General features: G+C 41.8%; 1 protein-coding gene across 1 annotated transcript in view; it reads right to left on the bottom strand.

The window, feature by feature from the left end:
- The window catches only part of LOC137887715 (transient receptor potential cation channel subfamily M member 7-like), a 13,400-nt gene extending 2,616 nt beyond the window's left edge, over positions 1 to 10,784 (bottom strand). Inside the window, exons 1-16 of the mRNA XM_068730892.1 lie at positions 9,129 to 10,784; positions 8,006 to 8,138; positions 7,685 to 7,863; positions 7,336 to 7,468; positions 6,165 to 6,967; positions 4,992 to 5,086; positions 4,774 to 4,870; positions 4,585 to 4,661; positions 4,435 to 4,472; positions 3,780 to 3,808; positions 3,146 to 3,205; positions 2,497 to 2,541; positions 2,225 to 2,290; positions 2,042 to 2,066; positions 687 to 969; positions 410 to 492 (exon numbers count right to left, since the gene is read on the bottom strand). Coding sequence (XP_068586993.1) covers positions 410 to 492; positions 687 to 969; positions 2,042 to 2,066; positions 2,225 to 2,290; positions 2,497 to 2,541; positions 3,146 to 3,205; positions 3,780 to 3,808; positions 4,435 to 4,472; positions 4,585 to 4,661; positions 4,774 to 4,870; positions 4,992 to 5,086; positions 6,165 to 6,967; positions 7,336 to 7,468; positions 7,685 to 7,863; positions 8,006 to 8,138; positions 9,129 to 9,294 — 2,312 coding nt within the window. The 5' untranslated portion in view covers positions 9,295 to 10,784. The remainder of the gene's footprint in view (positions 1 to 409; positions 493 to 686; positions 970 to 2,041; positions 2,067 to 2,224; positions 2,291 to 2,496; positions 2,542 to 3,145; positions 3,206 to 3,779; positions 3,809 to 4,434; positions 4,473 to 4,584; positions 4,662 to 4,773; positions 4,871 to 4,991; positions 5,087 to 6,164; positions 6,968 to 7,335; positions 7,469 to 7,684; positions 7,864 to 8,005; positions 8,139 to 9,128) is intronic.
- Between the last annotated feature and the right edge of the window lie 3,220 nt (positions 10,785 to 14,004).

The raw sequence follows: 14,004 nt of genomic DNA on the forward strand, positions 1-14,004 counted from the left end.
ATTTGAAAACAAACCATGATCAGATAACGTCATGGGTTTACAAATGTCTTGATCCTTTAGAGGAATAGTTTTGCATTCTTGGAAATGCACTTCTTTGTTTACTTCCTGATCAATACAAACTGTGTGTCTGTTCAATACAAAAATAGCTGACAGTTGGCTTCGCATAATGACTGGAAACATTGGTAATCAAAGACAATTGCAGAGGTGTGTTCCTCAAGTTGGGTGTACAAAGGGCTTGTGTTGATGTGTAAATCACTTGTTGTACAGACTACCTCAATTAAATAAGCAACTGGCAACCTGGCCTTCCCAAACCACAATGAGCTCAGCAATATTTGTGACTTGGCATCATGAGAAAACATATCAAAGATGGGGGGATTTTATGCGTTCCAACCCTTAAATGCGTGCTCACCTCGGTGAATAAGGAATCGTCTTCGGCCTGATTTGGTTGAAGGCAAACGTCAGCTTCTGAGCAGCTCGTTGTTGTTGAATTTCCTGGAGTGACGCAGAGAAACAAATGTTTTTGTCATAGCCACAGTTTTTTAGGTTAATGTTTTATGGCAGTTAATTTAGGCTTCAGCAGTATGTCGTATTAAAACATCAAACTAGATCTAACTGAAAACAAGCTGAACAGTACAGCGAATATGTGAATATATGGGCTCTTCAGGGGACGTGTCTGTGCTCCCTACCCTGAGACAAAGGTGCAGCACAGTGTCCTCCTTGTAGATGCTCTGCCAGGTTTGGACCACCTCAGGAAGGAAGGATTTTACTATATACAAATGTCCTGGTTTCAGGATGTCGTACTCTGACCAAGTGCAGAGCACCTTGAGGGCCCGTCTGAGTCCTCCTCCCATCTCCTCCTTGCTGAGAAACTCTATTTTAGCACAGAGGCCCCGCTGGGCCCAGGAAGACATGCTGTTGTTGATGGTGTTGGGGGAGCTCTCCTCCAGACGGTACACAGTCACCGCTCCCCTGAGGAAACACAGAGCAGCAGGTGAGTAATGCCTCGGTTATACTTTCCAGAAGGACGATCGCACCGATATGCATTAATCGTGACGAGAAAACGTTTGGAACTTTTATACTCTACTGCAGGTTTCTCCTTTCTCAAAGCTCCTCAAGGTTCTCCATTTTCTCCACCCATCCGCGAACACTGATATGCTATCTAAAGTGTTACGAAGTGTTTCTGGCTGACATGTTAGCAAACATTTGCCCACTAATGTGTCCAGCACACAAAGACACTCTAATGACCATCTTTTAAATATACAGTAGCTTTACTATTCAACTGATGTTATAATACTGCGTGTTTTAGTAGCGATTTGACCCATAACTCTTTATTTAGGGATTTATTTGCCATGCCAGGTATTTGTTTATCGCAAGTCTTTCTTCTTTTGATTATATTTTGGACATTTTAGCAAAGAGTACAACAGAGAACTGAAAAATGGAAGACAATGCAGTTACAAAGAATGCCCGACAGCAATATCTGTTCCAGTGAACAAGCAAAGTTTCTACTACCTGTCCAGTGTTAAACTGGCACAGAGACAGTTTTGTCTGGGTATGTCACTCAGTGAGAGCCATGAAACTGAGCACCAAGTGTGTCAAGGAAACAACAGCTAATAAATATGTGTGATAGATGATTGCTTCAGTTCCTCTGAAGCTTTAGGACTACTGTTGAATGAAGGTTTATATCCGCTGGTGGCAAACCTTTAAGAAATGAGTTGTCCCTATATTTACTTTGGTCAGTTATAGTTTTTGTACATCGTCTGTACTGACCTATAAAACCACACAGTAATTGCATATTTAGTCGGAATTGAGTTAAGACCAGAATCTGATCTTTTTTACCATATACAGAACACAGAGGTAAAAACCAAACACTCCAGCTGCTTAGGACCAGTTGGTCAGAGCTAAATCTAATCCCAACTGGAAAAGTGCACTCAGTAGAGTGCAGATCTTTACCTCCTGAATTGTGAAGCTAAAATAATCATAGAAAAAAAAAATACAACACACAAACATACAAGGTAGAACATATACTTTGCTCATCAACAACTTGGGCATGACTGTAAAGCAAGCAACTGCAGGTGTGAGAGGGCAAAAAAATGCAGAAAAACACATCTCTTATCTCCCTCCAAACTTCCTCATTCTCCAACTGACGGTTGTCTTTTCTCAAAACTGTCTGCAGGGTTTTCACCTGAACTGACATGTCTGGGTATGCACCGTGATCCAGACTTACCTCGAGGGGGCACAGGGGTGAAGGGGATACTCTGGGACAGCCTCATCAAGTTGTTGCGCTCTACAGCTGCAGGAGGAAAAGTATGCGAGCACACGAAAATAAATACACAAACAGGTTGAAAGAGCTGTATGAGAGGAGTCTTTGTAGAATTATTCTCAGCCACAGACAGCACTATAAATTAAATGCATTATTTAAATATAACAAATCATCAATTTTGGGAAATAAAATAATACATGAAAACACAATGATACAACTTATTCTCACTTTCTCACCTGAGTACTGATAGCTTTCCATGGGCTTGAAAGGAGAGCCAATAGCTATGGAGATAAAAAAAGAACCGTTAATGTTTTTAAAGAATTAGCAGATTCTAATCAATTCAATGAACATGCCAATGATAATCACTGGAGAACATTAGGGCACATTAATGCAACAAAAAAAAACACTCTGAGCTGTCTCAGCATCCACCAGTAGAGGTCTCTGTACGACTTCACAACAAAAGATCAAGCTTAACAGTTTTACTTCCTGAAAGTCATTTCTGTCGCTAGATAAAAAACTAAATTAATATTTATATGTATGTTAAACTTCTTGGATATTCCTTTTATTCTCATAAATAATAAAACATCAAGTGCAACACTCAAGAAAAATAGACCATAGTTAACACTGCAGGTATCATTTTAACCAAACTCGTCTTATTATCATCAGTTTATTTGGGGGGGAAAAATGGCAATAGATAGATAAAAAAAACAACTTAGAAAAGCAGAAAAATAGCCACACGGGAGAAGCTGGAACTAGCAAATGTTTGGCACTTTGACTAACAAAACAGTCACCATTTAATCCTCCGTGGATCAGCCAATCTAAACGTTTAAACCTGATATACGGCTTTGATTCGTTTGTGCGGTTTGTTCAGTGTGGGTTACTTACAGTCCTTTCTGGCTCCGAGGTGAGAGTGTCGAGGCGTGTAGAGAGAAACTGCTGCTGTAACTACAGAAGAAGAAAAGCACGGTGAAGCATTCATCCAGAAATACGAGTAGACATACACAAAGTATTCTACAGCAGAGTTCACTCCCTTTTCTAGGAAAACAAAGATCCATAATTACTTGCAAAACAGGCATGCTTTCTATCTCAACTGAAATACTATCTAATGCAATATCTGCAAATGTAGGGGTTTAAATGTTTTTGGAATGGTTTTGACATTGCCTACTACCCCAGATTTTTCATCAACAACCTTTCCTGGTCTGGAATAAATCTCCTCAAAATTCTAGAATATAAGTAGAATATAAGTAAAATGACACATCCTCCTTTCTGTTGCTAAAGCCAGATCACAATCAAACCACATACTGTTCTCCAGTAAAACATTAGAAAGATACTGCTGGTGTTACAGTATGGATTTTATCACACACAAACATGCATTGGCTGCAAAGACAGGCTAAGTGACATTTGACATTTGACCTTTTCCCTGTGTAAATGCTGCTGGACCAGCTGTTCCAGACAGAACAAGTCTGACCAAACTAAACAACGCAAGATGGAGGAACTACAGTGAAACTACACTTCTTACCATTTGGTGCATCTTCCCCAGGGGCTCGCCTGATAGAGAGCAAGAGAGACAACAGAAAGACATTAGTTTAACGAAACAGATGAAAGAGCTTGTGTAATGCATTTCCATAAGGTGGTGTGAATAAAGTGTGCATCATTAAGTGCTGGTTTTAAATAAGTGAAAAAAATATACATCACAAATCAACTTAAATCAGACATTAACTGGTCTGACTTTCATTTGAGTCCCTAAAAGTTTTACAGGTGTGTGTAGCCTACTTGCACGTCTATCTTTGTGAGAACCAGATTGAAAATTAGACCTAGAGAATGAGGACATTCTGGAAAGTGAGAACATTATGATGGGTCCTCGCCTTCAGACAGAGCTTCAAAAGGCCTATTTGAAGGTTTAGACTTGGTTAGAATTAGGTTTAGGGTAAAAGAGAGGCGGTCTACAGCCCAAGGGTTCAGCTCATGGTACACGGCCACAGGTAAAATAATATGAATATAAATATAGAGTAAGAGGTAGGGTTGGGCATTTAGTTATAGTATGTTTAGGGTCAAGGTCAGGCGCTGGGTAATGTCTTATGTCAATAAGGGTCCTCCTCACAGGTATAGAAGTACGTGTGTGTATGTGTTGTGTGTATGTGTATACATCTTAAGGCTTTTGGGAGGACACTTACAGGCTGCTGGCTTGGGCTGATTTGACCTGAACTCTTTCCTGGTGGAGAAATGAGGAGTCGTTAAACACTGAGAGAAACCAGCATTAACAACATTTATTTATTTTTTTTACTTTGTGATCATGAAAGTACATACATGGACACATTTCTTACCAGTACTGCAGCCCGGGGGTCCTCGTGGATGAGGATGTCTTCAGCTGACACTCTGCTCCTGTCCTTCTTCTTCAGAGCTACAAAAACACAATGAACAATCAACAACCAGAAAATGATCGCATGTATTCAAAAATGTCTTCCTTGGCAGACGTTTTCTTAATACTATTTGTGGTATTTTTGTGAGCTTACTGGAGTCAGGATGGAGGAAAGCCGGGTGTCTATCAAACTCAGTGAAGCCAGCGTAGGAGTTGACTGCTCTGATATGACCGTGGCCTTGAGGCTGAGCCTGTGGAAGACAGACAGACAGACATCAAGTAACTACATTAGAAAAAAAATTATATACAGTCCATACACCAAATAACCATACATTTATTCATATATGTATACACACGCACACACATACATACCTGCAATCTGGTCTGTGGGACTGGGCTTTGCCGTCTGCTGGAGCTGGAAGTCTCTTTGGGTGTGGAGTGCTGGAGGTCCAAACTGTCTTTATGCCCTAAAACCAGAAACATATTGTCAGTGGACAACAGGCCCATTTAAACGGCCCCGTTAGTCTGTAATAAAGTAGAATAAAATACTTTTATTTTTCCTAGAAATTAATGTTTGGCTCATGTAACAATATCCCACCAAAACAATCACATAGAATTATTTGCTAGAACTATTTGCTAGAGATTTGTTTACTACTCCCATTGTTAAATCGTTGTGTAGCATTCAGAACAAGACAAACAAACTGTTTTGTGGTGACATGATCATCCCCACAAATGTTAAATAATCAGGTTCAAACATTTGATTCTCATGACAAACCCCCTCACCTCCACCTGCCAAACAAATCTATAAATCATAGAGAGCTCTGAAAACCTCAACCAGTCAACCAATCATTCAAACATGGGAAGACCTCAGAACCACTCAGGACCAGAAAGTAAACAAGACAGACAAGAGGTCAAGACAGAGCAGAGAAGAAAAGCCAACAGCTTAAGGTCTACTGGGATCCTGATCTGGAGATGAACAGGCCCGAGCACCCGGCAGACATAGTCCTCAACCTAAGCTCAGACTGAAACTCAAACCTCTTGTGTTTGGCTCTCTTGCCGTGTTCCTCCTGTCAAGCGGGATTTCTGACCCACTTTGATCCTCATGGCAGGACGCCGGTAGGGCAGGTGGTCCTGACACATTCCCATCCCTGCTCCTTCGTCTGTGGGGCCTCCTGAGCGCCACGGCAGGGGCATGCGCACAACTTGGCAGGCTGCTGATTCCGCGGGTGTCACCCAGGGATGACTCAGCTTCAGGAGCGAGTGGGACTTCAGTGTCTGTACTCCGTCCACTCGGAGAGTCTGATCTGCCTTCGTCGTCACAGAACGCCTTGTTCACGTACCCCCAACCCACCTCCCTCTCTCTCCCCCTGCCTCCTAACACCTCTGTGCTCTCAGGCTTCGCAGTGCAAGCAGGCAAGCAGGCAGGCCGAGCAGAGCCCGAAGTCTTAGAGACAATGACAACAGTAGGATACACACACACACAGTTTTCAACCTCCTCTTTTACCTCCTCATCAACACCAGATTCAACCTCAGTCTCGTACTTACCCACAAATGCCCCAAACTCTACAGTGGTGCTGTCTGGCTGGAGGGACTGCTGGTAAAGCCTAGCTAGGGAGAGTTCTGGGTGGCTGGAGCCACTGGGCTGGGAAGGGGTGCTGCTGATGTGGAACTGAGCCCCGGGGGAGGGCACATTGGGCAGGCTGGATGGGGAGTCGAAAAGAGCCGGCTCTTGTGGACGGGTCCGCTTACTCTGGGTGAGAGAGTGGCCTCGGAGACGCAGCTCCGGTGGGGAAATGGCCACAGCACTTTGGACAAAGGCACTGGAGCAGACACTACCCGAGGAGCCGGCCTCTGCAGCAAGGTGCCCGAGCCCAAATAACCCCCTCCTCTCTGGACTCAATGCTGGGTTGAGATTGGGGTCCAGCCCCAGTCCTGCACCATGGCCGGGCACGGCTTTCCGGCCACTTTCCATCCCAGCCCCTCCTCCTACACCAATCCCAAAAAGAGAATCTGCAATGTTGGCTCCTGCCTGGGGAAAAGAGGAGCCGAAGTAGGCCCCCACACTGCGTTTTCCGATCGCGGACGATTTGGAGTGGGGGCCAGTGTCTGTTGCCACATGGGCGATGCTGGGAACCAAGTTCTTAGAGAGGCTGAGCTCCCGCGTGATCTGATTGTGGACCTTGCTGGCCTCCGACGCCCTCTGAGCAGTGAGGGTCTTCAGGGTGTCCACAGTCAGTGCTGAGAGGTCCTGCAGGTGGCCAATCTGGGAGTCCAGTGTGTGCAAAGAGCGTTTTATAAAGTTGACCTTGTTGCCAACCTCCTTCAACTGCAAACACATGGTCTCAACCCTGGAAATGACAAACAGTAGACTCTGTTACCCCCAGCTCAGCTCATTTTGAAATGGTCGAGTTTTTCTTATTTCTAATCCTTTGAGGAAATGTTTTCATTTCAGAATTACTGTATATTCAGCAGAATATGTTACTCATTTGACTGTGGAGCTTTTGACCACGAGTAGCGCTCCTGAGAAATTTGTTATGAAAGAGTCCCTGTTTAGTTTGTCTCAGGCACGAGGACGCACATGCATGCACATTTGTTAGACCTCAAGGACAGACATAGTCATGCATTTTGGTGAGTAATGCTGACTTTAAACAAAGCTTTTGTATATTTAAAAGAAAACTCCACAGTGCACCTTTAAGAAGGCCATAAACAGCCCCACCTTTCTGAGGTAAGACGAATACGCTCCTCACTCCCAGAGTGAAACTGATCATCCTTTTCATGAAAGTAAGTCTCCACACATTGCTCCTCAAAATCATGAAGCTTCTTTTGGTCTTCCTCTGTGAGAAACAGCTCTGAAAGAAAGAAAGAAGGCAGACGTGCTGTACTGTTAAGAGATTTCCTTAATGCCCAGTTAAGCAGCAACACTTTGTTCAATTGTATTGCGCACATAAAGCATTTTAATCCCAGTTGGTTGTTCTTGAAAAATACAAATAAATGGCACGTTTTTAATAATCAATATTAAGGAGACATGATGTTTCTGCCAGAAAGTGACAGTAGTGAGGTCGTACTTGGTCCGTAGGTATGCTCCTTCTTCCTCTTTCTACACGTACAGAAGAGGGAGTAGATATGGCAGAGGAGGATGAAGGGGGGTGGGAGGACAGGCTTCTCATGGTAGGCCATAATGAAGTGGTAGCGCTGGTACTTCCACACCAGATTAGAAATGGACTTCACTTGCAGATACACATTGCTGGAAAACAGAGTACAGAAATTAAACTGGGGATGATGATGTTGTGGAGAATCCCAGCAATATTTGAAGATTCAACACATAACCCGAAGCTAACGAGTACCCACATTTTTCTGGATTTAGCAGTGAAATGTTGTGAACTCACTTGAAGAAGGCGATGAGGAGGTTGACCATTAGTATATACTGTACAAAGAGGTAGACGGCTTGAAGGAGAGGAGTCAGCCACACTCCTGCCGCACACAGGGGCCTTGCTGATGGTTCAGTGTTATTGGCACACACTGTGAAGAGGAGGAAACTTTTAGCACATGCACACATCCGCAAATATGCACGCACATACTAATGCCCCCAAATATCCTAAAGATATCACCTTCAAGTCTTGTTCATTCTGTAACTTACTATCTGACCTGTGTGGGTTCTAATGTAACCATACCACGCATAAATACATACTAAGACAAAATAGAACAATACTCACTTGAAATTGTCTTGAAATAGTATTTCTTTTAAGATAAAATCCTGTTTATATATTTGTAATTAATGTATTCATTGTGATGTTTAAACTGCGGATATGCCTATACATGAATTGTTATATTAGCTGTAATAATTGTAAATCCCAAAAAGGATGACACATACATGTGTAGATTTCCCTTTACTTCAACACTAACAGGTACTAGAAATAAGCTGCTTACAGTTGAGAAAAATGCATTCTAACTAGGATTTGTTCAGAGGAATATTTTGATTGTTTATTCAAAAACAAACCTTGAGCATTAAATTATTTTTTAAATGCATTTGTTTATTTCACTAGAATAACTTTACAACAAACTTATTCTTTGTAATTGACTATTCACCACTTCCAGGTCGTAGTAACAATGATGAACCATGTGATAAATTTCAACGGTGAGTGAAACCTTGGGATTCCAACTCAGGTTATGAGCACAGTCAGGTGTTTTGCTCCACCGAAGCGTCAAATGCACACCGATTCAAGTGATGATCTGCCTGTTAGCCAGACTGTTTTAGCGGAGTTGAGGCAGTCAATGCTGTGGTGAAACAAAAAGCCCTGCCCTCCCAAAAATACCTGCGTTGGCTGCTTCGACGTTTGAACCATGTTGTGTGAAAGACGTTGTGAAGGGGAGGCAATGATTAGGGCATCGTGGGTTTGATTTTTACAGTGCTTGTTTTGAGTGACAATCAGCCATCATGCCATGGTGAGAAGCCTTGAATAAAACTGTTCTTACCCTCGTAATCTCCCCTACCATCCTCATCGTCCTTACCATCGATTTCATAGGCATACACTTCCCCGTACATCATCCAGTATGGCTGGAAGACCACATCTTTGGCCAGCGTCCAGCTGGGCTCCTCGTTTGGGTACAGAATGGCTTTCCTGGGTACGCCATAGCTCAAAAGAACTATAGCCATGATTACCACAATATAAAACATGTTGGCCACCTGAAAGAGATGTCAGACATTCCAAATGAAACGTATGACTGATGGCATGATCACTACTTAAAATAATATTAGACTTATTAAGGAGATAAAGACAGTTTCTTTAGTGCAAAAACGTCTACTTTGGAGATACAAAATCAGCACTATCTTATTACTATTTTAAATTCCCTTCACTTTCTATATAGCAGCTTGTTAAATAACGGAAAAATAGACCATGTTCTTCTAGTCTTTGATTTGGTCCGGAGTTGCCTTTTTCAAAGCAATTATTGATTGTAGCTGCCGGTTAAAAACTCTTTATAATGTCTGTATTGAAATCCCCAGGGCAGACGCATTAATGTTGAAGGGTTTACGACTAATTAACAGCTATGAAGGTGTACATGATGGAAACTTCATTGTGTTCTGATCAAATCTAGATTCACTTACAGAAGGAGTTTGATATTTTAGGAAATACACTTATTTGCTTTCATGCTGAGAAGTGGATGAGGAGGACAATACCACTTTAACATCGCTACAGAAAATATAAAGCCACAGCTAGCAGCTGCTTAGCACAAAGACTGATAACATGTGAATTGGCTAACCTGGCTCTGTACAAAAGTTAAAAAACACACTTAGCTAGTTCACTAATTAGACTTCAGAAAGTCAATGGCTCAAAAAAGGAATAGTCCTACTTGTATCTCCTGAAAAACTCATCTAAGCAGATTTAATAAGCGTAGGACAGACCCACGGTAGTCATTTCCCCCTGCTTCCTGTCTTTATGCAAAACTAAGCTAATTGTTTGCTTATTCTAGCATCATATTTAGCAAATACTCAAGAAAACAAGTAGGCATATATAAAAAAAAATTTCAAACTCCTCTTTTAACAAAATTAAACAACCCATTTTTCACATAATCTTAACATATATTTCATCCAATATCTGTTGAAGATAAGCTTTCAACTCAGAGGTTATATTAATAAAAACTACGACATGGAGCACAATAAATGGACACAATGACAGCAGGACGGGTAAAACGTCTGATCTATAACTGACGGGGCTGCTCAGGATAATACAGTAGGTTTACGATACCTGGTACCAGCATGTAGATGATTAATGCTGTTTAAATATGAATGTTTGAACTGATTAATACATAAATATTGATGAAATCACGTTGTGAATGCACAAAAACAACAACAACAACTCGCTCACAATACGTTCAGACTACTATAACCTAAAAAGCTACTAAACAATTGCGTATAATTTAAAGTTGTCTGTTGTACTGGCATGACCTTACATTACAATAACTATTACTATCACTATTAAAACATTCTAACATAAGTTCTTATTGTATGTGAAGTGTTCTTGGCTTATTATTATTACAGTGTCACATCATTTCATTGCATTTCTGACCAGAAAAAACATGGTTGGAAAAATAGTAATGTTAAACAACTTTAACACTCTCGTCTGCTGACTCTACAGTATGTTGTGGTGAGACTTCTCACTCTCACAAGAACTCACCATTTTAGCGATCATCATGACATACGGTCCAGCTTGCTGGTTGACAGCCAATATATCCAGTAGTCGCACGTACCAGAAGATGATATTGAGACAATACACCGTCCTCCCGGGGACAAAGGCAGGACCTCCAGCCAATCTCAAGCCAAAGCCGATGAAGAAGGTAACAATGGCCAGAAAGTCAGACACATTGAAATAGTCACTGAACCACACCTTTACCTTCTGGCTTATTTTTCCGGCTTCAGACATAAACATCTGGATGGAGGAGAGAGAAGGAACAAAATTAAAATAAAAAGTTAATTTGCAATCTTTGGTGAGTCTTAAAGGACTACAAAAATGATACAGCCTAACAATGTGTGCCTAACACTTGTATGTTGCACATACCTCTCGAATTTTCTCAATGGCAGAGGTGAATATGTAGAGGATGACCACCCACTCTTGAGGAGAAGGCCAAACAGGCATTTTCACCAGGACCACATACGAGTAGAACATCAAGAAGCCCAGGTAGAAGAGCTGACAATATGATACACACAACAATAACAGTCATAAACAACACCAAAAACATTATATTGAATGTAAGTAAACGATTAATTCTCCCAAGAATAGGAATGCAGTAATTATTTTTTACTTTGTATGTCAGAAATGTGGATACACTGCAACTAAAATGTTGGACTAAGATGATAACTGGCCTGTGTTGACAAAGAGCCTCTAAATTCAGAAAGCTCCCGAGAGGGGCTTCCTCTATATTTTGAGACAAGGTCAGTTGAGGCCCTCTGAAGGGGCTGAACCTCATCATGGCACTTTGAGTCAGGAGTAAATAGTCTGCCATTTTGACTCTGAGGCCTCTGAGCTCTCAGAGCTCAGCTGGCGGTCAGCTGTGTGAGATCTTCTCCGTCTCAAGTGAAAATCACAGTTCCCAACAAAGTCTGCTCTCAGAAGGGAGGGGTGAGCAGTTCAGGGGGTTTATATAAGAAACAGAAATTGGAATTTTCTACTAATTTAAAGCTGTAATAGTCAGCATTTTTGTCGTAACACTGAATAAAGCTACTGTAAGTAACTGTCTGTTCACTGCTCTCATCAATCCAATGTTGGTCATAACTAGGTGCTACTAGGTGCGAGATATCTTGACAAGTTTTGAACGGATCGTGACATTTAGTTCAGACATTCAAACCTCCCTCAGGAGGAAACTGTGAAAACTTTAGTGAGCACTTAACTTAGTCCAACACTTTCCTGACAGCCTCAGATGTACTTTGTTTTTAGAATTAATCAGCAAATGTTATTATGCTAAAACACTAAATTAAGATGGTGAACAAAGCACTGTTGGGCCAAAGTACAGCATCACAGAGCTTCTAGCATGGCTGTGGACTCTTACTCTTGTTTTTTTGTATTTTTTTATCATCTCATTAAAAAGTTATTTACATAAATGAAAACTCTTGTGCTTTTGTCTGTTTCTGTATAGAAACAAGTAAAAGCCACATGATAGTCTCCCCACTAAAGTTTGACCTGCGCTTGTACAACCATACTGCAGACTGTGGGAAAGTGTGTCCATCTAGGCAGGTAAAGACACACACACACACACACACACACACACACACACACACACACACACACACACACACACACACACACACACACACACACACACACACACACACACACACACACACACACACACATTCTTGGTACAACTTGGATTACAAAAAATTGCTGAACCTTGACATGAGAGGTGCTGGAAAATCAGCCATTAACACTCACGTCTGATCGGTAAGCTATTGTTGTGTGCTGCATTGATGTGTTGAAATGGGAATGGAAGCAGATACAACAGATGTAGATAAGCTTGGGCACAGGCTATATTATGTAGAATCGCAGTTTCAGTGATGGTATCAGCACCTCTCAGTCTTGAACAGCCTGAAAAACAACCCTGTTCCTGAAAATAAAACCCTCAATGACGTCGCCCAGGCTCCTGAGAACCGGCCTCAGGCTTGTAAATAAACATAAGAACAGGCGAGAAAAGATGAGTGATAATTCTGTGCAAGAGTGTGAATGTGACTGTATTAAGTGTGTATTGAAGAAAATGTTATAGCTTTAACTGCTACCACTGCTTTTTTTCTTGACAAATCTGTGGCCCATAAATTAGTATTCTTAAAATGAATGCTATTTTCATGCTATCAATTTCAGATTTGTCCTCACTTCACTAAGCCAACCAGTAGGAGTGCTGGTGCAGCACGATGGAAATGGTCTCTCATTTGCGTACCACTTGTGAACACTTCCAATAGGGTTCAATGGAGCGCAGAAAAAGTAGTGGCTTATATTTTATTTAAAAAAATAAAACTAAACAAAAGGGGGAAAAGGGTGGTGTTTCAACTTGCCAGAATTTCACATTGCTATGCCACTCTGGGAAAGAGATCTTCTGGCTGTTGAGCATTGGATTAAATACTGGACAAATAGTCGAGGGGTCTAACTAGATGTATGTTGTTGATTGTGAACTGTATGACTGTGTTCTCTGAGGGCGGTGATGTGGGAATATTTGTCCGCCCATTCAATGCTCAAATACATAGAGTGAGAGCTGCGTTTCCATTCTTAGTGTCTCGCCACTTTCTGTGTGGGCGCCTGATAAGACAAGGTTGCACCTTGTCCCCTCCTATTTGTGATATTCATGGACAGACTATCGATCACTGCTGGCGTCTGCAGGGCTTCGTGTCAGACCATGCTGGTGGAGGGAACCATAAACATCAAGCAAAGCTCTCATTTACTTGTTGCAACATCACCAGTGACCAAATCTCTAACAATCCCTTTTGATTTAACTGTTCCAGATCCAAAAGGAGCAAAAGCAACTAAGCTATGCAACAAGCTATGTTTTCAGAGCACAAATGTAAAATCTGTGTTAAGCGACTGCTCCTGGGTAGCAACATCCTCTTACCCAGAATCCTACACAGCTAAACAGCCATAAAATAGACGGTTGAATGGATGTGTAAATATGCGCGTGTGTCCATCTCTTCTGTAATCTCCATACCGTGTTAGACCAGAACTTGACAATGGGAGCGTGGTAGAAGGCATATATTTTCCTGGTTAAGGGCAGCTTTCTGGAGCGAATTTGTGTCTCCATATCATTCTTTGCCTCCACGTGGTCGTGGGATCTGGCCTCCTTGAACACATCCTGCAGGGAGGTTAAAAAAGGCTCAAATTAGACAACGGCAGGCCACAATGTGGAGAGA

This window comes from Cebidichthys violaceus, unplaced genomic scaffold (genome assembly GCF_023349555.1).
Source record: "Cebidichthys violaceus isolate CVI_PGR_0920_01 unplaced genomic scaffold, fCebVio1.0.p SCAF_5, whole genome shotgun sequence".
Lineage (NCBI taxonomy): Eukaryota > Metazoa > Chordata > Actinopteri > Perciformes > Stichaeidae > Cebidichthys > Cebidichthys violaceus.